The sequence below is a fragment of the Pristis pectinata genome, chromosome 11 (assembly GCF_009764475.1).
Source record: "Pristis pectinata isolate sPriPec2 chromosome 11, sPriPec2.1.pri, whole genome shotgun sequence".
Taxonomy (NCBI): Eukaryota; Metazoa; Chordata; class Chondrichthyes; order Rhinopristiformes; family Pristidae; genus Pristis; species Pristis pectinata.
The window spans coordinates 6,282,667-6,309,287 of NC_067415.1; the positions used below are offsets into that span (position 1 = coordinate 6,282,667).

At 46.8% G+C, this 26,621-nt stretch overlaps 1 protein-coding gene across 4 annotated transcripts in view; it reads right to left on the minus strand.

Annotated features, from left to right (window-relative positions):
- gdpd4a (glycerophosphodiester phosphodiesterase domain containing 4a) overlaps nucleotides 1–26,621 on the minus strand; it is an 84,095-nt gene that overhangs the window by 24,823 nt on the left and 32,651 nt on the right. For all 4 annotated transcript variants that reach the window (XR_007957123.1, XM_052025730.1, XM_052025729.1 and 1 more), the window contains exons 4-11: nucleotides 25,609–25,696; nucleotides 22,996–23,055; nucleotides 21,238–21,336; nucleotides 20,340–20,433; nucleotides 11,279–11,424; nucleotides 4,657–4,739; nucleotides 3,835–3,985; nucleotides 1,862–2,083 (exon numbers count right to left, since the gene is read on the minus strand). Coding sequence is in view for 3 of the 4 variants with exons in the window: in XM_052025730.1 (XP_051881690.1) it covers nucleotides 1,862–2,083; nucleotides 3,835–3,985; nucleotides 4,657–4,739; nucleotides 11,279–11,424; nucleotides 20,340–20,433; nucleotides 21,238–21,336; nucleotides 22,996–23,055; nucleotides 25,609–25,696 (943 nt within the window). In the remaining variant the exon portion in view is untranslated. The remainder of the gene's footprint in view (nucleotides 1–1,861; nucleotides 2,084–3,834; nucleotides 3,986–4,656; nucleotides 4,740–11,278; nucleotides 11,425–20,339; nucleotides 20,434–21,237; nucleotides 21,337–22,995; nucleotides 23,056–25,608; nucleotides 25,697–26,621) is intronic.

Below are 26,621 nucleotides of genomic sequence, written 5' to 3' on the forward strand. Positions count from 1 at the left end.
CTCATAGAGGGTGGTGAACCTCTCGAATTCTCTTCCCCAGAGGGTTGTGGAGGCTGGATCATTGGGGGCATTTAAAGAGTAGGTAGATACATTTGAGAAAGATCAGGGAGTTGAGGGCACAGAAGAGGTCTGGGGCAGGTCAGCCATGATCATTGAATGGTCAGGCTTGAGGGGCCGACTGGCCTACACCTCTTCAGGTTGCTGCAGCTGGACAAAACATTGGTTAGAGCACAATTGGAGTATTGTGTGCTCTTCTCGTCACCACACTACATGAAGAATGAGGTAGCAACGGAGTGCAAAAGACATTCACCCGATGTTGGCTGGAGTGTAAGGCTGTAGTTATAAGGAGAGGTTGGATAGACTGGGTCTATTCTCACTGGGACACAGGAGACAGATGTTTATAGAGGTTTACAAAATTATGAGGGCCACAGGTAGGATAGACAGTCACAGTCCCAGCACAGGTCTAAGGCAAGAGAGGAAAAAATATTAAAGGAGATCTGAGGGGTAAGTTTTTCACACAGAGGCTGGTGGTCATCTGGAACAAGCTGCCAGAGGAGGTGGTGGAGGCAGATGCAATTACAACATTTAATAGACATTTGTACAGGTAGAGTCATGGAGTCACGGGAGTAATACAGCGGGAAACAGGCCCTTCGGCCCAACTCGTCCATGCTGACCATGGTGCCCATTAAGCTAGTCCAATTTGCCCGTGTTAGGTCCATATCCCTCTAAACCCCTCTTATCCAAATATATTTTGAATGTTGTTATTGTACCTGCCTCAACCACTTCCTCTGGCAGCTCGTTCCACATACTCACCACCCTCTTCGTGAAGAAGTTGCCCCTCAGGTCCCCGTTAAATCGTTCACCTCTCATCTCAAACCTGTGCCCTCCGGTTTCTAGCTCCCCTTCCCTGGGAAAAAGAGTGTGTGCGTTCATCCTATCAATGCCCCTCATGATTTTATACACTTCTATCAGCTCACCCCTCAGTCTCCGCTGCATCAAGTCCCAGCCTGTCCAACCTCTTCCTGGAACTCAAGACACTTGAGTCCTGGCAGCATCGTCAAAAATCTCTGCTCCTCGTAAAAAGTACTTGGATGGGAAAGGTATAGAGAGATACGGGCCTAATGTAGGCAAATGGGATAAGCATAGATAAGCATCACAGTCGGCATGGACAAGGTGGACTAAAGGGCCCGTTTATCTGCTATATGATTTGATATTAAGTTCTTATGTAACAATGCACTGATGTAGTGGAACATAGAACAGTACAGCACAATACAGGCCCTTTGGCCCACAATGTTGTGCCAAACTTTAAACCTTGCCTAAGACTATCCAACCCCTTCCTCCCACGTATCCTTCTATTTTAAATTCCTCCATATGCTTATCTAGTAATCTCTTGGATTTGACCAATGTACCTGCCTCCACCACCACCCCAGGCAGCGCATTCCATGCCCCAACCACTCTCTGGGTAAAAAACCTCCCTCTGATACCTCCCTTGAACTTCCCACCCATTACTTTAAAGCCATGCCCTCTTGTATTGAGCATTGGTGCCCTGGGAAAGAGGCGCTGGCTGTCCACTCTATCTATTCCTCTTAATATTTTGTACACTTCTATCATGTCTCCTCTCATCCTCCTTCTCTCCAAAGAGTAAAGCTCTAGCTCCCTTAGTCTCTCCTCATAATCCATACTCTCTAATCCAGGCAGCATCCTGGTAAATCTCCTCTGCACCCTTTCCAACGCTTCCACATCCTTCCTATAATGGGGCGACCAGAATTGGACGCAGTACTCTAAGTGTGGTCTAACCAGAGTTTTAGGATGTTCAAGTTGCATCTCAGTCAGTGAAAGCCAGTGAGTAAAGGTTTATTACCAAGCTTTGGTTGATTCCAGCGTCCTGGATGGTAGTGACAGTCTGATGGATAAACCTGTTCCGGTACGGGTGTTTCTTTGGTGGGCGGAACAGGTCGAAGATCACCAGCTTCCTGTGGGTGGCGGCGAGGGTCAGGAGCTCGCTGAGCTTACAAATTGTCTGCCTGCTGGCCTTCCACTTGTCTTCTGGTGACAGCAAGCGTTTCGTTCCAAACGGATTGTCCTGTTTCAGGAAACACAGAGCCGTAAGAGTTATACAGCATGGAAACAGGCCCTTCGGCCCGACTCGTCCGTGCCGACTGAGTTGTCTACCTGAGCTCGTCCCATTTGCCCACATTTGGCCGATATCCTTCGAAACCTTTCCTAACCATGTACCTGTCCAAATGTCTTCTAAATGTAATTTAATCAATTTATTTATTATATAATAATAAATATAATAAAAAATAAAAATAATATTATAATAATAAATGTAATTTAATTTATTAAAAATAAATGTGAATCTAAATACACCCATCCCTACCACTTCTTCTGGTAGCTCGTTCCATATACCCACCACCCCTCTGTGTGAAATACTTACCCCTCAGTTCCCCTCTAAATCTTTTGCCTCTCACCTTAATCCTATGCCCTCTAGTTTTAGATTCCCCCACCCTGGGAAAAAGACTGTGACCATCCACTTTAGCTCTGCCCCTTATGATTTTATAAACCTCTGTAAGGTCACCCCGCAGTTTCCTACGCTCAAGGGAAAAAAAAACAACCTATTGAGCCTCTCCTTATAACTCAAGCCCTCCAGTCCCGGTAACATCCTTGTGAATCTTGTCTGTCCCCCCTCCAGCTTAATGACGTCCTTCCTATAGCATGGGTGACCAGAACTACACAAGTGCTCCAATGTGGTCTCACCAATATCTCATAAAGAGAGCTGGTTAGAACTGGTGGAGAGAGAGACTGGGTTTAACAGCACTATGAGTAGCAAACAGCCCATCTGGGTTCTGACCCTGCCTCTTCCAGGACCCCACCATCTATTGAATTACTCTCCACCCAACACACCATGGTTGTATTATTACCTTCTAAGCATCTGCCATTTCTTGACCGTCTCTGAGCTCCCACAATACACAACATTCTCTTGCTCAGGATCCCAGTTAGTAAATGTACTGCTCCAACCCAGAACTGAATCACTCTAGATTCAGCACTGAAACAGGCCCTTCAGCCCACCGAGTCCATACTGATCATCAAGCACCCATTTTTACACTAATCCTCTCCTCCTCACATTCCCATCAACATTATACCATCCACCTCCACACTCGGGGCAATTTACAGCGGCAAATTCACCTGTCGACCCACACCTCTTTGGGATGTGGGAGGAAACCGGAGCATCCGATGGTGGTGGGGGGGGGGGGGAGGAGGGGGGGGGGAGGTTGAGGGCAGGAAGCCACATGGTCACAGGGAGAACATGCAAACTCTGCACAGACAGCACCAGAGGTCAGGATTGAACCCGGATCTCTGGAACTGTGGGGCAGCAGGCCCACCAGCTGCACCACAGTGCGGCCCCTCCACCTGAGTGCTAGCCCATACCATGAACGTACTATGTGGGCAGAGCTTTAAGTAGCAACTTGAAGACCTTCTGTAAAGATATGGGTTCAAATCCGCTGCAAGGTTCCATTCAGGATGACATCCAACTGTGAAACTTGACAGAGAATATTGGAAACACTCAGCAGGTAAGAGCAGCATCCAGTTCAGACGAAGGGTTTCCAACCTGAAACGTGAACTCTGCTTCTCTCTCCACAGATGCTGCCCAGCCTGCTGAGTATTTCCAGCATTTTCTGCTTTCATATTTCCAGCATCTGCAGTTTTTTGCAGTGAAATTTGTTACATTCAGTGCAAATATTCTGCAAGGAAAAGAGAAAATCATTCGCTCGATTACCGCAAAGAGTCTTATCGTCCTCAACGTTCAAGCTCACCTTTCTGCAATTAGCCTACCTGAAGGAACCATTTGCCAGCGTTCAGTTGAGCTAGATCATGCCATGGGAAAAAGGCAGCGTTCAAGGTCTGGTTGCCCGGAAACACCTCCTCGATGTTGGTGGTCCTCTTCAATGTTGGATCGTGCATCAGGAACGGGATTCCATCCCAACTGTTAAAAGGTAAGAAAGATCACCCGCTGGAAACTATGGAAGAACTGGAGACATGAAGCCACCCCCTTTCCATAAAGAGGCACCTCCATATTCCACATTTGGCACAAGTAAATCTGTTTTGTTCTTGGATAAAGAAAACCATTTTCTATTTCAGGTAGGCTGCATGCACTAATTCAAAAGGCCCCTCAAAGCCTCATGGAGTCATATCAAGATATAGCATGGAAAAAGGCCCTTTGGCCCATCAAGTCCACACTATCAACCACCCATTTACACTGCAGATGCTGGAATCTAGATGAAAAACACGATGATGCTGGAGGAACTCAGCAGGCCAGGCAGCATCCGTGGAGAAAAGCAGGCGGTCAACGTTTCGGGTCAAGACCCTTCTTCAGGACTGAAGATAGGAAAAAGGGGAAGCCCTATTTATAGGAGGGAAAAGCAGAGCAGTGATAGGTGGACAAAAGAGGGGAGGTGAGGTGGGCACAAGGTGGTGATAGGTAGATGCAGGTAAGAGATAGTGATGGGCAGGTGCACCAGGGATTTTTTTTTCCCTTCCCTCTTTACCTTTGACCCATCCCCTGATGGATCCGCTGTCCCCTCCTCCCCACACCAGGAGTTTCAGGAAAGACGTCGAACTTTTGCTGAGAAGAATATGCCACAACGTTTCCCTCACCTGATGGTGACATCGGTCTCCAAGCCGTCCACTCCTTGTTCGATGGTCTTCTCAAATGACATCAATGTATTTTCTGGGGCTAACTGTTTAATAATAAAAATAGCAGATCGGTATCACAAGATAGCAAACCTTTGCTCCTACACAGTCTATCCATTTCACTAGATTACATACCAACACCCACTTAGAAAGGTTTATTCATCAGTAAGAAAGGTCAGAGACTATTGAAACTTTAGACTGAGAAATGGACATAACTCGGGGGAATGAGGAGAGACTTAAATGAGGAGGTGTGGGTGGGGTGTCAGATGACTCAGTAACTAGTGAAACTCTTACTGGTTTATCTTTATGGTGTACTGGTATTGGTTTATTATTGTCACTTGTACAGTGAAAAACTTGTCTTGCATACCAATCGTACAGATCAATTCATTACACAGTGCATTCAGGTAGTACAGGGTAAAACCAATAACAGAGTACAGAGTAAAGTGTCACAGCTACAGGGAAGCACAGTGCAGGCAGACAATAAGGTGCAAGGTCAAACAAGGTAGATTGTGAGGCCAAGAGCCCATCTCATCGTATAAGGGTGTAATAGTCTTATCACTGTGGGATAGAAGCTGTCCTTGAGCCTGGTGGTATGTGCCCTCGGGCTCCTGGTGTGTACCGAGATATAGTGAAAATCTTTTGTTTGATGCGCCATCCAGGCAGATCATGCCAGACCTAAGTACATCAAAGTCATAAAAGGAAAACAGAATGCAGGATATAGTGTTACAGTTACAGAGAAAGTGCAGTGCAGGCAGACAAGTAAAGTGTCTCAATGAGGTAGAGTGGGAGATCAAGAGTTAATCATTATCGTACAGGAGTCTGATAACAGCAGGACAGAAGATGAGACTGCTCCTTTGAGAAGCCCCCCTTTCCCCTGAAGTCTGATTGACTTTCCCTTTCACTGAGCCTTATTTATCTTTTCCCTTTTAATTCAGCTCAGCTGATGCTTTCCTCTTTATGTGACTCCCCTGCCTCGCCTGAGTGTGGCCCAGCTATGGCAACGGCAGCTAGCATTGATGCAGGCTGTGTGCATGGCACCCTCAGTTCTCCACTTTGTCTCCGTTCCCATGGTGCTGTTGGGGAGGGAGTTCCAGGATTCAGATCCAGTGACGGTGAAGGAACGGCGAGATATTTCCAAGTCGGGATGGTGTGTGACTGGGAGGGGAACCTGCAGGTGGTGGTGTTCCCCTGCACCCACTGCCCTTGGCCTTCTGGGTGGGAGAGGAGGTGGGTTTGGGAGGTGCTTTCGGAGTAGCCTCGGTGAGTAACTGCAGTGCGTTGTGTAGACTGTGCACACAGCAGCCAGAAAGTGCAAGGGCTACAATGAGGTACATTGGGAAATCAAGAATTTATCTTCAGTGTATGAGAGGTCCGTTCAAGAGTCTGACAACAGCAGGATAGAAGCTGTCCTTTAGTACATGTTCTCAAGCTTTTGTAACTTCTGCCCGATGGGGGGGGGGGGGGGGGGGGGGATGAGAGAATGACCAAGGGGGGAGGGGTCCTTGATTATGTTGGCTGCTTTCCCGAGGCAGCGGAAAGTGTAGACGGAGTCAACGGAGGGGAGGCTGGTTTGCGTGATGTACTGAGCTGCGTTCACAACTCTGCAATTTCTTGCGGTCTTGGGCAAAGCAGTTGCCGTACTGCATCCGGATAGGATGCTTTCTATGGTGCATCTGTAAAAATTGGTGAGGGTCTTCGAGGACATCTGAATTTTCTTAGCCTTCTGATGAAATAGAGGCGCTAGTGTGCTTTCTGTGTAGCATGGGTTTGAGCTGGTAAATAACTCCCCCAAAAGTGGTGGGTTAGGGTGCCTGAAACTCACTAACTGGAACTAAAGGGTGGCAGAAACTCTCAACGCATTAAAAAAAAAGTTGGCTGAATATTTTAAGAGCCGTGAGTGCAGTTGCCATGGACGCGAGGCCAGCCACAAAATCTCTTTCTTGACATAGCACACATGGACACGCTGTACTGAATGGCTTCCTCCTACGCGGACCCCATGTAAAGGGAATTATTATCTGTCGGATGAGGTGATGTCCCTTGAGATTGGCCGTGGGCGGAGAACGGAGAGGTTGGAGTTGGAGTGGGAGTGGGACAGGGAATTAAAACAACAGGTAATTGGAAGCTTGGGGTCACTCTTGGAGAGGTGTGCTGCAAAGGAAAACCGAACGGGTCAACAAGCTCCCAGTTGCTATCAGGAATATTACTGGACACCTGCCATACATGGATAACCCCGACACAGGGCCCAGTGCTTTGAGAACCTCTCTGCAGAACTCTGGTTAGGCCGCATTTAGAGTATTGCGTGCAATTCTGGTCACCTCACCATAGGAAGGATGTCGAGGCTTTAGAGGGTGCAGAGGAGGTTTACCAGGATGCTGCCCGGATTAGAGGGCATGTGCTATCAGGAGAGGCTGGACAAACTTGGGCTCTTTTCTCTGGAGCGGTGGAGGCTGAGGGGTGATCTGTTGGAGGTGTATAAAATGATGAGGGGCATAGATAGGGTGGACAAGCAATACCTTTTTCCCATTATTGAGTGATCCAATGATATGGTGATGATGATATTTCTTTATTAGTCACATATACATCGAAACACACAGTGAAATGCACCTTTTGTGTAGAGTGTTCTGGGGGCAGCCCGCAAGTGTCGCCATGCTTCCGGCGCCAACATAGCATGCCCACAACTTCCTAACCTGTACGTCTTTGGAATGTGGGAGGAAACCGGAGCAACCGGAGGAAACCCATCCAGTCACGGGGAGAACGTACACACTCCTTACAGACAGCGGCAGGAATTGAACCCGGGTCGCTGGCACTGTAATAGCATTACGTTAACTGCTACATTACCGTGCCAGAGGGCGTGCATTTAAGGTGAGAGGGGTGCGTTTATTACTGAGAGAGTGGTGGATGCCTGGAATGCGTTGCCTGATAGGGTGATGGAGGGAAACTCATTGGGGGCTTTTAAGAGGGGCTTGGATGGGCACATGAATGAGAAGAAAATAGAGAGATATGGGCACTCTGTAGGTAGGAGGGATTAGCTATGTCGGCACAACATTGTGGGCCAAAGGGCCTGTTCTGTGCTGTACTGTTCTATGTTCTATGTTCTAACAGTCTTGAAGAAGCTCGACACCATACAGGACATAGCAGCCCACTTGACAGGCACCCCATCCACAACCACTCCTCCATCGACAAACAGTAGCAGCAGTTTGTACCATCTACAGGATGCACTGCAGCAACTCACCAAGACTCCTCAGACAGCACCTTCCAAACCCACCACCTCTACCAGCTAGAAGGACAAGGGCAGCAAAAGCACGGGGAACACCACCCCCTGGAAGTTGCCTCCAAGCCACACACCATCCTGACTTGGAAATATATTGCTGTTCCTTCACCGTCACTGGGTCAAAATACCGGAACTCCCTCCCTAACAGCACTGGGGGTACACCCGCACCTCAAGGACTGCAGTGGTTCAAGGCGGCAGCTCCCCACCACCTTCTCAAGGGCAACTGGGGACGGGCAATTACATGCTGGCTCAGCCTGAGAAGTCCATATCCCCTGAATATAAAATTTTGATCACCCACTCTGTCTCAGGTCTCCTAATGTAGGGATCAAGCCATGAGTGGGTCAAATGAAAGGACCTTTCATTTGTCAGGTGGACAGTCAGAGACTTTTTCCCAGGGCGGCAATGGCTAACACGAGGGGACACAAGTTTGGAGGAAGGTATAAGGGGGATGTCAGGGGTCAGTTTTTTTTACACAGAGAGTGGTGGGTGCGTGGAACGCACTGCCAGCAGATGTTGTGGGGCCAGATACATTAGGGACATTTAAGAGACTCTTAGATAGACGCATGAATGATAGAGAAATGGGGGGGCTATGTGGGAGGGAAAAGTTAGATAGATCTTAGAACAGGATAAAATGTTGGACAGTAAAGACACCTACGTTAGACTATTGTTTATTGACTACAGCTCTGCCTTCAATACAATAATCCCAAGTAAACTTGTCACCAAACTCCGAGACCAATGACTCAACACCTCCCTCTATAACTGGATCCTTGACTTTCTAACAAACAGACCGCAATCAGTGAGGATAGGCAGCAATACCTCCGGCACGATTATTCTCAACACTGGTGCCCCACAAGACTGTGTCCTCAGCCCTCTACTCTACTCCCTATACTCCCATGACTGTGTGGCCAGATTCTGCTCTAACTCCATCTACAAGTTTGCAGATGATACCACTGTTGTAGGCCGTATCTCAAACAGCGATGAGTCGGAGTACAGGAAGGAGATAGAGAGCTTAGTGGAATGGTGTCATGACAACAACCATTCCCTCAATGTCAACAAAAGAGCTGGTCATTGACTTCAGGAAAGGGGGTGGTGTACATGCACCTGTCTACATCAATGGTGTTGAGGTCGAGAGGGTTGAGAGCTTCAAGTTCCTGGGAGTGAACATCACCAACAGCCTGTCGTGGTCAAATCACATAGAAGCCACGGCCAAGAAAGCTCACCAGCGCCTCTACTTCCTCAGGAGGCTAAAGAAATTTGATTTGTCCCCTTTGACTCTCACCAACTTTTACCGATGCACCATAGAAAGCATCCTATCAGGATGTAGCATGGCTTGGTACGGCAACTGCTCTGCCCAGGACCACAAGAAACTGCAGAGAGTTGTGGACACAGCCCAGCGCATTACAGACACCAGCCTCCCCTCCTTGGACTCTGTCCTTACCTCTCGCTGTCTTGGTGAAGCAGCCAGCATAGTCAAAGACCCCACCCACCAGGGACATTCTCTCTTCGCTCCTCTTCCATCAGGTAGAAGATACAGGAGCCTGAGGGCACGTACCACCAGACTTAAGGACAGCTTCTACCCCACTGTGATAAGACTATTGAACGGTTCCCTTATACAATGAGATGGACTCTGACCTCACGATCTACCTTGTTGTGACCTTGCACCTTATTGCACTGCACTTTCTCTGTAGCTGTGACACTTTACTCTGTACTGTTATTGTTTTTACCTGTACTACATCAATGCACTCTGTACTAACTCAATGTAATTGCACTGTGTAATGAATTGACCTGTACGATCGGTTTGTAAGACAAGTTTTTCACTGTACCTCGGCACAAGTGACAATAATAAGCCAATACCAATACCAACATTGTGGGCCGAAGGGCCTGTACTGTGCTGTAGTGTTCTATGTCTATGTTCTATGACCTGCATCTTTAGAATGTCCCAATGGTTGGCAGCCAATAAATACTTTCTCCGAAGTAATGTAGAGAACAGAACACCCACTCTGAGATCAGCAAGGTCTCATTAACATCTAAAGGATAATGCATAGAGAATTGTTTTTAGTGTTGATGGTTGCGGGATAGGTCATGGACAGGATGCCAGGGAAAACCACCTGATCATAAGAAACCTTTCATATCGATTTGATCAGAAAGGCAGGACCTCAATTTAACGTCAGTCTCAAAGGAAAGCACAGCATTGCCTCAATACTGAAGGTGGGGCAAAAACCTGGATTATTTTTACATTTTGTATTTCTTCACTTCAATAGGAGAAGGCCATTCATCCCATCAAGTCTATGCCAGCTCACAGAGCAATCCCATTCCCCGAATAATTTCCCACTCTCCCCATGTTCCCATCAATTCTACCACTCGCTTCCACACCAGGGGCAATTTACAGTGGCCAACTAACCTGCCAACCTGCTCGCCTTTGGGATGTGGGAGGAAACCGGAGCACCCGGAGGAAACCCACACGGTCACAGTAGGGAAGTGTTGATGAGGGTCTACAGGGCACTAGTGAGGTCTCATTTTGAATACTGTGTACAGTTTTGGGCCCCATATCTTAGGAAGGATGTGCTGATGTTGGAGAAGGTTCAGAAAAGATTTACGAGGATGATTCCCGGAATAAAAGGGCTTACATATGATGAGCGTTTGTTGGCTCTTGGACTGTACTCTGGAGTACAGAAGAATGAGAGGGGACCTCAAAGAAACATTTAAAATGTTGAAAGGACTGGGCAGAGTAGATGTGGCCAAGCTGTTTTCCTTGGTGGGTGAGTTCAGGACCAGAGGGCACAATCTTAGTATTAGAGGGTTCAGGTTTAAAACAGAGATGAGGAGAAATTTCTTTAGCCAGAGGGTGGTGGATTTATGGAATTCCTTGCCACGTACAGCAGTGGAGGCCAGATCATTGGAGGCGTTTAAGGAGGAGATAGGTAGATATCTAATTAGTCAAGGTATCAAGGGATATGGGGATAAGGCCGGAAATTGGGGTGAGAATAGTTTTTTTTTGCTCATGGAGCAGACTTCCTCCCCCAATTCTCATTTCTTTTTTTTCTTTTTCTTTTTCTTTTTCCCTTTTTTTTTCTTTTTCCCCTTTTCTTTGGAGCCAACTCGATGGGCTGAATGGCCTACTTCTGGTCCCTTGTTTTGTGATCTTGTGAGAACGTACAAACTCCACACAGACAGCACCGGAGGTCAAGATCGAACACGGGTCTCTGGAACTGTGAGGCAGCAGCTTTACCAGCTGTGCCACTGTTCCCAAGACTTTGAGGTGGCACTTCTGAGATGAGAGAAAGAGGTTAAGGAACATTCAGAAGATCTACATACCATTGGTGACCCTCTGTGTCCTATAATAGCTGGCTTCGGACCCAGGGTCCCTTTGTCTTTGATGCAGGGGGAATACATCCCAAGAGGTACCAAGTAGAGGAAAAGGAGAACGGCAAAATACAGACCCAAGGTGACTGCTCTGGGAACTGAGACACAAAATGAAGAGAGTTGGCAATGGTATAGAGGTTTAGCCAACACTCTTATAGTATTACTGGACAATTGGCCATTTGGCTCAAGTATCATCACAGTAACACTGGTGATCACCTCAGCCTCTTCCTACCCAATGTCAACTCACCAAATCACCTTCCTGTCTCTCTCCCTGGGACATTTCCAGCCTCCCCTTAAATGCATTCATGATAATTATCTCAACCACTTCCTGCGGGTGTGAGTTCCACACTCTCTGGGTAAAGAAATTTCTCCTGAATTCCTAACTGGATTTAAGAGTGACCATCTCACATTCACATGATCTGGTTTGGATTCTTGCACTAGTGGTAACATTTTAAGTCAGTAATATAAATAAATATTGAATATCATAAGACCATAAGATATAGGAGAAAAATTAGGCCATTCAGCCCATCGTGTCTGCTCCACCATTCAATCATGGCTGAATTTTACAATGCTTTTCTCTTGTCTTCTCCCTGTAACCCTTAGCCCTTTTACCAATTAAGAACCTATCAATCTCTGCCTTAAATACACTCAATAACCTGGCCTCACAGCCCTCCGTGGCAATGAATTCCACAGATTCACCACCCTCTGGCTGAAGAAATTCCTCCTGATCTCGTTTTAAAGGGACTTCCCTTTATTCTGAGGCTGTGCCCTCGGATCCTAGACTCTCCCACTACTGGAAACATCCTCCCCATGTCCACTCTATCCAGGCCTTTCCGTATCCGGCAGGTTTCAATGAGATCCCCCCTCATCCTTCTGAACTCTATCAAGGACAGGCCCAGAGACGTCAAACGCTCCTCATGCATTAAGCCTTTCATTCCTGGGATCCTACTTGTGAACCTTCTCTGGACCCTCTCCAGGGAGAGCACATCCTTCCTTAGATACAGGGCCCAAAATTGCTCACGATATTCCAAATGTGGTCTGATATACTTGAGCCTTTACGTTCTAGTCCTCTCAAAAATGAGCCATCATCAGCTTCTCTATACCAACATGTTCAGCCGTTCAATCCCATTTATAAAATAACTATTGAATGAATGTCTTCTTGTCCCTGTTTTTCTTTTGTAAATTATCCTAAATCTATGTTCTCTTTTTACCCACCTTCTGCTCTATTTGTTCTGTCACCATTTTGAATGTCTCTGTTAATTCTATAGAGAGCATAGAAACATAGAAAGGTGAAGCACAGGAACAGACCCTTCGGCCCACCACGTCTGTACCGAACCCGATACCAGTCTATCTAATCCCATCTGCCCACACGTGGTTTGTACCCCTCCATTCCCTGCCTGTGTGTGCCCCTGTCTAAACGCCTCTTAAACATTGATATCATATCTGCTTCCACTACCTCCTCTGTCCTCGTATTCCAGGCACCTATCAGTCTCTGTGTAAAAAAACTTGCCTTGCACATCTCTTTTAAACTTCCCCCCCCCCCCCCCCAAAACCTATGCCCTCTAGTGTTTGACATTTCCACCTTGAGAAAAAGACCCTTGTCTACTCTTATCTATGCCTCTCACAATTCTACGTACCTCTATCAGGTCTCCCCTCAGCCTCCGATGCTCTGGAGAAAACCATCCAATCCTTAATCGTCTCCACTTCAATGAGAACAAGAACAGCTTCTCAAGTCTTTGCAGAAAACTAAAGTTCTTTATTCCTGGGAAAAGCCTTCGTGAGTGCCTTCGTAGAGCTCAGAATTAGCTGCGACACACCAGCTGTGGTTCATCCAAAATTTTGCAAGGGGTTTTACACTCTCCCCCTGTTTACAAACCCAGGGGTCCTGTACAACCTGTCACCAGCAAGCCCACCTTTTCAAAAACCCTTTTATGGGATGTGGCTTCCAATGGCAAAACAAAAGAGCTGGTCATTGACTTCAGGAAAGGGGGCAGTGTACATGCACCTGTCCACATCAATGGTGTTAAGGTCGAGAGGGTTGAGAGCTTCAAGTTCCTGGGAGTGGACTTCACCAACAGCCTGTCCTGGTCAAATCACGTAGATGCCACGGCCGAGAAAACTCACCAGCGCCTCTACTTCCTCAGGAGGCTAAAGAAATTCAGTTTGTCCCCTTTGACTCTCACCAACTTTTACCGATGCACCATAGAAAGCATCCTATCTGGATGCATCACAGCTTGGTACAGCAACAGCTTTGCCCAGGACCGCAAGAAACTGCAGAGAGTTGTGGACACAGCCCAACGCATCACAGAAACCAGCCTCCCCTCCATGGACCCTGTCTTTACCTCAGCCAGAATAATCAAAGGCCCCACCCACCCCTCATTCTCCCTTTTCTCTTCCATCAGGTAGAAGATACAGGAGCCCGAGGGCACGTACCACCAGACTTAAGGACAGTTTCTACCCCACTCTGATAAGACTATTGAACGGTTCCCTTATACGATGAGATGGACTATGACCTCACGATCTACCTTGCTGTGACCTTGCACCTTATTGCACTGCACTTTCTCTGTAGCTGTGACACTTAAACTCTGTACTGTTATTGTTTTTACCTGTACTACCTCAATGCACTCTGTACTACCTCAATGTAACTGCACTGTGTAATGAATTGACCTGTACGATTGGTTTGCAAGACAAGTTTTTCACTGTACCTCGATATAAGTGACAATAATAAACCAATACCAATCTGCCATTAACTGCAACATGTCCTACCCACACAGAAACTTGTGTATATACAGATCTCTCTGAACCTGCACAAGAGCAAAAGAATGAGAGAGACACACACAAGAGACTGCAGGTGGAATCTGGAACAACACACAAAGGCGCTGGAGGAACTCAGCAAGTTGTAAGGACAAAAGAAAACCAGAGCCCCTCAAGCCTGTCCCACCATTCAACATGATCATGTCTGATCTACACCGGCCTCGACTCCTCTTCTGTGCCTCTTCCCCATAACCCTCAATTCCTCAATCTCCACCTTAAATATATCTAAAGAATTCCAGAGATTCACCACTTCTTTCAAATCTGCACCATTTACTTTGTATTACAAATAACAAAAATTCCAGTATACTTCAGGGAATATTTGTATCTCTGGAATAAGTGTATTCCTGTCCATGGTCCTTATTTAAATGCTGTATGACTTCAGGGCGTGTTCACCTTGACAACATTTCCTCCTCCATTATTCTACCTGCAATGTTCAATTTGGTCAAGTAGATATTATGGAGTGGGACTGATTTAGGGCACTTACATTTCAAGACCAGTTAATCATAAGCTGACAATGTCTTCAATGTCTTCGGGAAGAACAGTGAGAAGCATCCATCCTACCACCACCACCAAGCCTGAGTTCGTAGATCGAGAATGCATTATGTCCAACAATTATTGGAGAAATGTAACATGTCATCTGATGTTGAGTTTAGATCGGGAGTTACTGCACTGTATTTAGATATAGAAAGCCACTGATGCATCACAGCTTGGTGCTATGAGGAGAGGTTGGACAAACTTGAGTTGTTTTCTCTGGAATGGCAGAGGCTGAGAGGAGACCTATCTACTCTATCTTTGCTTAACTTCTATCAGAAGTTTATAAGATTACAAGAGGAATAGATAAAGTAGACAGCCAGTATTTTTTTCCCAGGGTTGAAATGTCCAATACCAGAAGGCATGCATTTAAGGTGAGAAGGGTTAAGTTCAAAAGAGATGCGTGGGGCAAGTTTTTCACACAGAGAGTGGTGGGTGCTTGGAATGTGCTGCCTGGGGTGGTGGTGGAGGCAGATACGATAGAGGTGTTTAAGAGGATCTTAGATAGGCGCATGAATGTGCAGAGAATGGAGGGATGTGGACATTGTGCAGGCAGAAGGGAATAGTTTAGTTAGGCTTTTAATTACTACTCTAATTAGTACGGCACAACATCGTGGGCTGAAGGGTCTGTTCCTGCGCTGTACTGTTCTATGTTCTATGTCTGACAACTGCTCTTCCCAAGACCGTAAGAAATTGCAGAGTTGTGGACACACCCAGTCCATCAGGCGAACCAGCCTCCCCTTTGTTGACTCTGTCTACACTTCCTGCTGCCTCGGGAAAGCAGCCAACATAAGGGCCCCTCCCACCCCAGTCATTCTCTCTTCTCCCCTCTCCCATCGGACAGAAGATATAAAAGCTTGCGAGCACATACCACCAGACTCAAGGACAGCTTCTGTCCCGCTGTTATCAGACTCTTGAACGGACCCCTCATACGCTAAAAGATGCACTCTTGATCTCCACCTCGTCATGGCCCTTGCACCTTATTGTCTGCCGGCACTGCACTGTCTCTGTAACCGTAACACTATATTCTGCATTCTGTTTTCCTTTGTACTACCTCAACATGTTTATGTACGGAATGATCTGTCTGGATCACACGCAAAACAAAAGCTTTTCACTGTATCTCGGTACACGTGACAATAATAAGCCAATATATACTTCGATTCTACATTCAGCTTGATGCAGTCACCTCTGTGTGTGGCTGCATCAAACTGTGCATAGAACAAGGGCAATGTCGGGTAAGCTATCCCCCAGTTCTCTGGAGACTTGTGCACTGTGACCCGTCGGACATGCTCCATCCTGTACCACCAGACATAAGGACCGCTTCTACCCCACTGTGATAAGACTATTGAACGGTTCCTTTATACAATGAGACGGACTCTGACCTCACGATCTACCTTGTTGTGACCTTGCACCTTATTGCACTGCACTTTCTCTGTAGCTGTGACACTTTACTCTGTACTGTTATTGTTTTTACCTGCACTACGTCAATGCACTCTGTACTAACTCAATGTAACTGCACTGTGTAATGAATTGACCTGTACGATCGGTTTGTAAGACAAGCTTTTCACTGTACCTCAGTACAAGTGACAATAATAAACCAACACCAAAAAAAAAACGAAATGGAAAATGGCTCAGCTGACGGCCAGGGCAGAGAAGCGGTGTATGGGCCACACACTGCCAGCCTCGATATTTGTGCTCTTGCTCCTCCAGTGGGACTTCTCACTCAAGAGGCAAGTCTGTGACTTACTGAAGAGGCAAGTCTGTGACCTACTCACATTTAACTAAGAACAGCACCACAGTGAATCTGGCACAGCCCACAATGAGACTTCAAAGCTAAAGTTTACTTTGGTGTGCGAAGCTTTCTGTCCTAAACTGTGCTAATTGGGCTCCAACCACAGAGAGTATTTACTTGTAGCTGCCAGTGTGGACAAAGCAGTTTTTGTTCCATTAATTACCCCACATTAAACCCAGAGCACTGAGTGAGATCCTCCTGTATTTCAAACAATGAATTATTTCTGTTTCGTCTGCAGAAACTAGAACCATTCCAAACAGATTTACATACTGTCCTGCACAGTCTGTTAAATCTTCCTGTGTGACCCCTTTGTTTATTAACGAGTGCCCTTCACAAAGCAAACATACTTTTTCTAGGAACACAGAGATGTTTAATAGTGAATGCTACTGTGCCTTTGAGTTTATCAAGGTCAGGAGTTCAAGTCCCACTCCTGAAACTTGGACAAGTAACCTACAGCTACTGAATGGCTGCTGCAATATTGAAGGTGTTGCCTCTTGCTTGTTATTTAGTAAGATGCAGAAGGCGGCTATTCGGGCTATCAGCTCCAAGCTGGCTCGCAGGAGAACAATTCCATCAATTCCATCCCTCTCTCATTTCCCTGTGTCCCCACAACATATTATCTCGCCCACTTGCCCATAACTGCCACTCAGCTACACACTAGGAATTGGTAAATTGGTTTGTTATTGTCACATGTACCGAGATACAGTGAAAAACTTTGTTTTGCATGCCGTCCATACAGATTATTTCGTTACAACAGTGCATTGAGGTAGTACAAGTGAAAACAATAACAGAATGCAGAATAAAGTGTTACAGTTACAGAGACAGTGCAGTGCAGGCAGACAATAAGGTGCAAGGCCACAGCAAGGTAGACTGTGAAGTCAAGAGTCCATCTTATCATACTAGGGACCATTCAATAGTCTTATAACAGCGGGATAGAAGCTGTCCTTGAGCCTGGTGGTACGTGGTTTCAGGCTTTTGTATCTTGTGCCCGATGGGAGAGGGGAGAAGAGAGAATGTCCCAGGTGGGTGGGGTCTTTGATTATGCTGGCTGCTTTACCGAGGCAGCAAAAAGTGTAGACAGAGTCCACGGAGGGGAGGCTGGTAACTTACAGTGGCCAATTAACCTATCAACCTGTCTGTCTTTAGGATGTGGGAGGAAACCCTCATGGTCACAGGAGAACAATCCCAACCTCATTGGAGGTTGGGATTGAACCTGAGAGGTTGGGATTGAACCTGGGTAGCTGGAGGTGTGAAGCAGCTGCACTAAATGCTGCATTACTGTGCCACCAAACCCAAAGCTCGCCCACTCTCTCCAGTGAACACAACAAACCCCAATCTCCCTCCAGAAGTGGAGAGATGGCCGCAGCATGTCATTACCGGTGGGGGACTGTGACAGAGCCACTGCCTCACAGTGACAGAGACCCAGGTTCAATCCCGACCTCCGATGCTCTCTGCGTGGAGTTTGCACATTCTCCCTGTGACCACATGGGTTTCTTTCGGATGCTCTGATTTCGTTCCACGTCCCATGTCGGTAGGTTAATTGGCCACTGTCAACTGCCCCTAGTGTGTAGGTGAGTGGTTGAATCTGGGGGGAGTTGATGAGAATGTGGGGGGAATGAAAAAATGGAATTACTGTAGGATTGGTGTAAATTGGTGTTTAGAGTCACAGAGTCACACAACATGGAAACAGGCCCTTCGGCCCAACTGGTCCATGCTGACCAAGACACTTATCTAAGCTAGTCCCACTTGCCCACGTTTGGCCCATATCCCTCCAAACCTTCTAAACCTTGCCTATCCATTACACCTCTATAAGGTCACTTCTCTATCTCCTACGCTCCAATGAATAAAGTCCTAGCCTGCTCAACCTCTCTACATAACTCAGTCCCTCAAGTCCTGGCAACATCCTCATAAATCCCCTCTGTAACTCTTCCCAGCTTAATGGCCTCTGTCCTATAGCAGGGTGAGCAAAACCGAACACAATATTCCAAATGTGGCTTCACCAATGTCTTGAACAACTGCAATATAACATCCCTACTTCAATATTCAGTGCCCTGGCTGATGAAGGACAACGTGCCAAACGCCTTCTTCACCACCCTGTGTACTTGAAGAGCTATAACCTGCAGAGTTACAGAAGGTGGGTGGCGGGGGAGGGGGGGGGGGGAGGGAAGTGGGAATTACACTGGGTAGCTCTTTTGCAACTGGTTTGGATTTGATGGGCTGAATGGCCTCCTTCTACATTGTAAATCTTCTATGATTCTATACAGCATGACCCCGATAACTCTCACCAATTTTTACAGATGCACCATAGAAAGCATCCTATCCAGATGCATCACTGCTTGGTATGGCAACTGCTCTGCCCAGGACCACAAGAAATTACAGAGAGTTGTGGACACAGCCCAGTCCATCACGGACACCAGCCTCCCCTCCATTAACTCCGTCTACACTTCCCGCTGCATCGGGAAAGCAGCCAACATAATCAATGACTCCTCCCACCCCGGTCATTCTCTCTTCTCCCCCCTCCCATTGGGCAGAAGATACAAAAGCTTGAAAACACGCACCACCAGGCTCAAGGACAGCTTCTATCCTGCTGTTATAAGACTCTTGAATGGACCTCTTGTTTGTTAAAGATGAACTCTCGACCTCACAATTTACCTCATCATGGACCTTGCACCTTATTGTCTACCTGCACTGCACTTTCTCTGTAACTCTAACACTGGATTCTGCATTCTGTTATTGCTTTTCCCTTTGTACTACCTCGATGTACTGATGTGATGAAATGATCTGCATGGATGGCATGCAAAACAAAGTTTTTCACTGTATCTCAGTACATGTGACAATAATAAACCAATTACCGATATCTGTTGGTGTTCCACATTTTTGGATTCCCTGAACTAACACTTATATCAAACAAACTAGATCTTGAAAGCTCCAACAGTCCCAGCATCCATAGAAAACCTCTGTCAGCTCTCCCAGGAGACTGGGAAAGATCTCACAGCCACATCTGAGAAGGAACAGCAGCTGTGGTCTCTCCCTGCTGCTGTATGCAATATTTATCCCTCAATGTAGAATGCCAGAATCAGATTCTGAAGTCCAGCGTTTCTGTTGAGAGCGTCGCAAGGCTTGAGATTCAGGTCAATGCTCTGAAACAGCGATGAACCCACACTCAACAAAAGGGCTTGAAGGACCACTCAATACACAGCTTGCAAACACAGCAGTCACTGTATGAGGCACTGCTATCAATCCACTACCTTAAGAGCCATATTTAAAAATAAAGAGCACAGTGAATCATCTCTTCTACAAAATAAAAAAAGCTTTTGAAGCCTTCGCTTGCACCACAAAATGTATTGGTTCATTTCACCTTCTCTACATCCACAGATGCATAATACAGCACAAGTTGGCCTGCATTATCTCAATGATTTAAAACAATTGAAATAAAAGATTGGATTAGCCACAAGGCTGCTTGGGAAGAGAAATAATTAAACTTTAAGCAAGGTCGGAATATCTGATAATTACTCCCAGCATTGGCGCTCCAGAAAGACATCTTCACAATGCATGAATACAATAAGCTTAAAATTATATTCGTTAAATCTAGTGGGCTAGAAACTGGAAAACGTCCACAGATTTGGAGAGATGGTGTAGAGGTCTCACCAGTCAGTGTTCCTCATTGCAAGTCCCATGAGAGTGTGTGGCTCCGTCAACCTTTAGTGTGTCGGGGATTGAGGAGCAGATTGTGGCTGGGATAGGGGGAATGTGTGTAAATGAGGCTCCATGGGGAACAGGCTTGAACACAAAGCGTGTGTCTCTGTGCCGTTTCTCCTATGCAATTCTACTTCATACATCCATCATCTGTGGTGTTTTGCTTTTGGCCAATCTCACCTTTTCCAGTCATCCTGCTAAAGTGCTGAGCCACAGGCCACGAAAGCATCGTCATAGCTGCCACACCCCCTATGTGCAGATACGGAGCTGTGACCTGCAAGATATCAAAGCAACACAAACACATAAGGCGGTAAAGAAAGCGTACAGCATGCTTGCCTTTGTCAGTCAGGGTGTTGAGTACAAAAGTCAGGACAACGTGTTACAGCTGTATAAAACTTTGGTTAGGCCACATTGTGTATAGTTCTGGTTGCCCAATTACGGGAAGGTTGTAAAGGCTTTGGAGATGGTGCAGAAGTGGTTCACCAGGATGTTGCCTGGATTAGAGAGTATTAGCTATAAAGAGAGGTTGGACAAACTTGGATTGCTTTCCCTGGCGCGGCGTAGGCTGAGAAGAGACCTGATAAAGGTATAGAAAATTATGAGAGACGTAGATAGAGTGTCAGAGAATTTTTTCCCAGGATGGAAATGTCAAATACTAGAGAACCTAGCTTTAAGGTGAGAAGTTGAAAGTTTAAAGGAGATTTACAGGGCAAGTTTTTTTAACATAGAGCGTGGTGGGTGCCTGGAACAGGCTACAGGGGTGGTGGTGGAAGCAGATGTGATAGCAAAATATAGGTGGCATTTAGACAGGAACATGAACAGGCAGGGAATGGAGAGATATGGATCATGTGCAAGCAGATGGGATTAGTTTGGATTAGCATCATGGTCGGCACAGACATTGTGGGCCGAATGGCCTGTTCCTGGGCTGTTCTACGTTCTAAAGCAGGAACTAGCATTGAGACTAGCAAGCGCACTGCACAGCGTCTCATTAATACAAGGGCTGATGGTGCAGGATGTAAAAGGAGGAAGCGGGTGGGCCACGAGACAAGGGGGACCTGGTTGTGTGTCGCCAACGTACCTGAAACGAGAGCACAAAGGTATTCCACTCTTCCTGCCACTGACTGTACAGGAAACCAATAGCAACTGCAGAGACACCCAACACCACCACAATCCCAATCTGTGGGCGAACAGAGAGGTCGGTTAAAGTACAACGAGCGCAGCTCTCTGCAACACAGCACAACAGAGTTTTACCACACGGGATGAGGCCATTCCACCCATTAGTCCTGTGCCAGCCCCTTGCAAAACCAACCAGTTTAGTCTCACACCTTAATTTTAGCCCAGAGCAGAATCAGGTTTATTATCACTGACATAAATTTGTAGTTTTGCAGCAGCAGTAGAGTGCAAAGACATAAAAATTACTAAAAGCTACATAAATAAATAAATAATGCAAAAGCAGAATGACGAGGTGGTGTTCATGGGCTCATGGGCCATTCAGAAACCTGACAGCTGAGGGGAAGAAGCTGTTCCTGAAACATTGCATTGCAATTTAGAGTGCATGAATATTTGCCTTTCAAACTACCTGCAGAACTTGCATCCACCGCCTTTACAAGTCAAACATCCTAATCTATGATCGGTCTATTCCTGTTCCAACTTCTTTTCAAAAGCTGGTGAATGGCAACTACAGCAACAAACCATCTGCTGGAGGAACTCAGCGTGTCGAGTAGCATCTGTTTGTCTCCTGTGTCCCCACCTCTTATTACTCCACCGTGAAGTCTTCAAGATATTGCCAACTTTGGAGACGTTTTCCTCCTTCTCTCCGACGGGAGTTCTGTGATGCCCTCTCCCCCTCTGTGGTTTCACCTTTCACTCCGCCTCAGCCCACCAATCACCTCTGGCCCCTGTCTCACCGCTCCCCCTCTCCTCCTTATACCAACCATCTCCCCCCTCCACTCTCAGCAGCGTTTCGACCCAAAACGTCCACAGTTCCCTTCCCCTCCACAGATGCTGCTCGACCTGCTGAGTTCCTCCAGCAGACTGTCCGTTGCTTCAGATTCCAGCATCTGCAGTCTCTTGTGTCTCCGAGAAACTTCAGCAACCTCTTTCGCATTACAGCAATACTCCGATAATCTGGCATGCTCGGGACCCTGAAAGTGCCAGCCCAGTAGATTTTCCAGACTATTGGATGCTGTTTCTATTAATACCCCAAAAATTTTTGTTCAGAAATTTACTTTTAAGATGTTATACAGAATTATAAAATGTTTAAAAAGAGCATAGGACAGGGTATCCTGATCAGTTTAAAGGGAGGTGGGAAACAGGGTCCACAATGAGTGAAAGGGAGAACGGGAACTGGGGTCCCAGCGAGTCAAAGGGAGAACGGGAACTGGGGTCCCAGCGAGTCAAAGGGAGAGCGGGATCTGGGGTCCCAGCGTGAGTCAAAGCGAGAGCGGGATCTGGGGTCCCAGCGTGAGTCAAAGCGAGAGCGGGATCTGGGGTCCCAGTGTGAGTCAAAGGGAGAGCGGAATCTGGGGTCCCGGTGAGTCAGAAGAGAGTGCAAATCCAGAATCCTGGCAAGTTGGAAGGGAGCAGGGAAAACATGACCTGGTGAGCCAGATGCTGAAACATCTGGATTTGAGAATGGCCAGGTGGAAAAATATTGGAGTGTTACTGTACTTGAACACTCTAACACAAAAGCTTGTTTGGGTAACATGCACGTTGTTGGTGGCTCTACATCTCCTCCTCACCCTGGCCCTCCCCAACAATTCCTATTGCAATCTCACCAACCTCCACTACGTGCCATACAGCTCGAGAGTGGTAGTGTTCAGGAGAGGCTCCATACCTTGTGGCCCCAGAATAGGTACAATCGTTGGCCTTCGCTTAGTAAACAGATAGCCAGAACCTGCAAGACACAAAATGGGCATTGCATAGTCTGTAAAACAGGCTCAGTGCCAATGAACCAACTCACCCAAAACTGTTCAATCGTCGCCTTGGAAATGGTAATAAAGGACTTGAATTCATCTAGCAACTTTCACAAGCCAGGGCATCCTTCAACTTTTAACTGATCATTTGCCTTTATGCTGTAGCCATTACTGTATGAAATATGGGTGCCAATATTATGTACAGCAAGATCCCACAAAGCAGCTGGGTGATGTTGGCTGGATCACCTCTATTAATTCATCAACAGATCTCCCTGGAAGTGGCTACGCAAGTTGATAGGGTGGTAAAGAAGGCATTTGGCATGCTTGCCTTTATTAGTTGAGGCATCAAGTTCAAGAGTCAGGAAGTAACGTTGCAGCTTTATAAAACTCTGGTTAGGCCGTGTCTGGAGTACTGCATTCATTTGTGGTCACCCCATTACAGGAAGGATATGGAGGCTTTGGAGAGGGTGTAGAAGAGGTTTACCAGGATGCTTCCTGGATTAGAGGGCAGTTGTTATGAGGAGATGTTGGACAAACTTGGATTGTTTTGTCTGGAGCAGCGGAGGCTGAGAGAAGACTTGATAGAAATTTATAAGATTATGAGAGGCATAGATAGACAGCTAGTATCTTTTTCTCAGGGTCAAAATGTTTAAAATTAGAAGGCATGTATTTAAGGTGAGGAGAGTAAGTTCAAAGGAGAAGTGCGGGGCAAGTTTTTTTTACGCAGAGGATGATGGGTGCTTGGAATGTGCTGCCAGGGGTGTGGGTGGAGGCAGATACAATAGAGGCGTTTAAGAGGCTCTTAGATAGGCACGTGAATGTGCAGAGAATGGAGGGAGATGGACATTGTGTAAGCAGAAGGGATTAGTTTAATTAGGCGTTTAACTGGTTCAGCACAACATTGTGGGCTGAAGGGTCTGTTCCTGTGCTGTAGTGGTCTATGTTCTAGATTATCATCAATGTAACCCTACCTTCTCCCTATCACAGATAGCCCCTTTGTCCTGTTAACCCCTCCTGCAATCTCTCAGCAATTACAACTGACTTGTTTTCCCACTTTCCCAGTCGATGAAGGGCTTTCGACAGATGATCCCTCCACAGATGCTGTCTGACCTGCTGAGTGTTTGGAACATTTTCTGTTTTCCTCTTAAATCTAGATTTGGCCTCAACCCTCCTGCCAGTTAGGACAGTTTCAGTTTATCCAATCTATCAAAACCCTTTGCAATTTTGAATACCTTCTTTAACCACTGTGAGGAAATCAGTACTAGTCATGTTGACTCGACACATTGCCTGACCATTCTGGTAAACTTCATGCGAAGTGAAGCATTTTGTAAAGTTAAACAGGGTCAGGGGGTAGATGGTGAAAGACAGGGCCCTGGGGAGTGTTGTTGAACAGCAAGAACTTGGGGTATAAGTACATAGTTCACTGAAAGTGTCAACACAGGTAGACAAGGTGGTGAACAAGGTTTTGGCATGCTTGGAGACACAAGAGGCTGGAGACGCTGGAATCTGGACTAACACACAAAAAGCTGGAGGAAATCAGCGGGTCGGGCAGCATCTGTGGAGGGAAATGGACAGTCGACGTTTCAGGTCGAGACCCTTCATCTGGACTGAGAGATAGAGGGGAGATAGCCAGTACAATGAGGCGAGGAGGAGGGGAGTGGCAAGAGTTAGCAGGTGGATCCAGGTGAGGAGGGGTGACGGGCAGAGGGAGGAGGGGAGGGTGGAGATAGTGACAGAGGCTGGGAGGTGAGAGGTGGAGATGACAGAGGGCTGCAGATGGTGGGATCTGATAGGGGAGGATGTTGGAGCCTGGAATAAAGGGAGGGAGGTGGGGAGGGGAACCAGTGGGAGGAGATTGTGGGTGATGGGCAGAGAGGGTAGAGGAGGGGAAACAGACAGGGTGATGGGGATAAAAAAACACGATGATGCTGGAGGAACTCAGCAGGCCAGGCAGCATCCGTGGAGAAAAGCAGATGGTCAACGTTTCGGGTCAGGACCCTTCTTCAAGACTGAAGATAGGAAAAGGGGAAGCCCAATATATGGGAGGGAATAGCAGAGCAGTGATAGGTGGACAAGAGAGGGGAGGCGGGGTGGGCCTTAAGTGTTCTTCATCTAGATTCCAGCATCTGCAGTCCTTTTTTTCTCCAGGGTGATGGGGGCTGGGGTGGGTGGAGGAGGTACTGGGTAGATCACAAGGAGAGAGAAAAGGGACTTAGAGGGAGCAGGTTACCTGAAATTGGAGAGTTCAATGTTCATGCTGTCAGGTTGTAGACGACCCAGGGGGGATATGAGGGGCTGTTCCCCAAGTTTGCCTTTGGCCTCACTCTGGCAGTGGAGGAGGCCGAGGACAGACAGGTCGGTGTGGGAATGGGAACGGGGAGGGAATTAAAATGGCTGCCAACCGGGAGATGCGGACAGACGCAGCGGACGTGGCATGCTTGCCTTCATCGGCCGAGGCATTGGGTACAAGAGTTGGGACTTCCACTGGACACCGCCTTTACCGATCGGTCCGCACGAGGACCCAGTTTGCTCACCAGTAGGATCGCGATGTATGTAAAAAATGTTACGGTCACGCCCAGGACCACAGCTGACCACGGGATCCATTTGTTCCTGTAGAAGTTCCTAGAGAAGGCAGGAAAGAAAACCAAACCCCTAATCAGAGCTTTATATTTATAATATTGCAAAAAGCAAATTAGATGCAACACAAGAGGTCATTCGGCCCATTGTCTCTGTGCTGGGACTTTGAAAGAGATCTCCAATTAGTTTAATTCCCCTCCCTTCCTTCGTCCTACCTCTGCAATTTCCTTATCACCCATTTATCCAGTCCCCCTTATAACAATTACCACTGAATCCCAACTCTTCCCATCGATACATTCCAGACCACAACCAGCTGCCTTATACAGTCCTCCACCACACACACATCTGGTCATTTGACAATCAGCTAAGCACTGTGTTTTTGGGTGACCGACCCCTTCCACTTCATCAAAATCCTTCAGAACGTTGAGTGTCCCTTACCTCTCTGCTCCCCGGGAAAATAATCCCAGTTTCCCCCATCTCTTCACATAACTGGAGCCCCTTGTCTGTAGTACTACCTATGATCCCCAGTTCCCTCTCTCTCTTTCTCTCTCTCTCGTTCTCACACTTGCTGATACTCTCTCTCACACTCTTCTTCTCCCTCTCTCCCTCTCTTCCCCTACCTTTCTCCACTTCCTTCCTCCAACTTCGACCTCCTTCCTACTAAAACGATCGGGGTTGGATACAAATATTTCAGCCACAATTTAACGCGTCGATTATGGAGGTTGGTTTTAACTTCCTCCGGATCGTATTCTGAAGCCAAGGATGCCGGACATTTATTTTTCACAATGTTACCACTGCTCAGAGATCTTCAAAGTTCTATTTTCTTAAAATTGATCAAAAATAGCTTTCTCTGACAAAAATTTACCCGCGACTTGTGTTTACCTGGTCAATATTTTCCACACCTTTGTGGAAATGGAAGCCATCACCTCAGCAGTTACAACCAGACTTTTGTTATTTATTCATTTTTCAG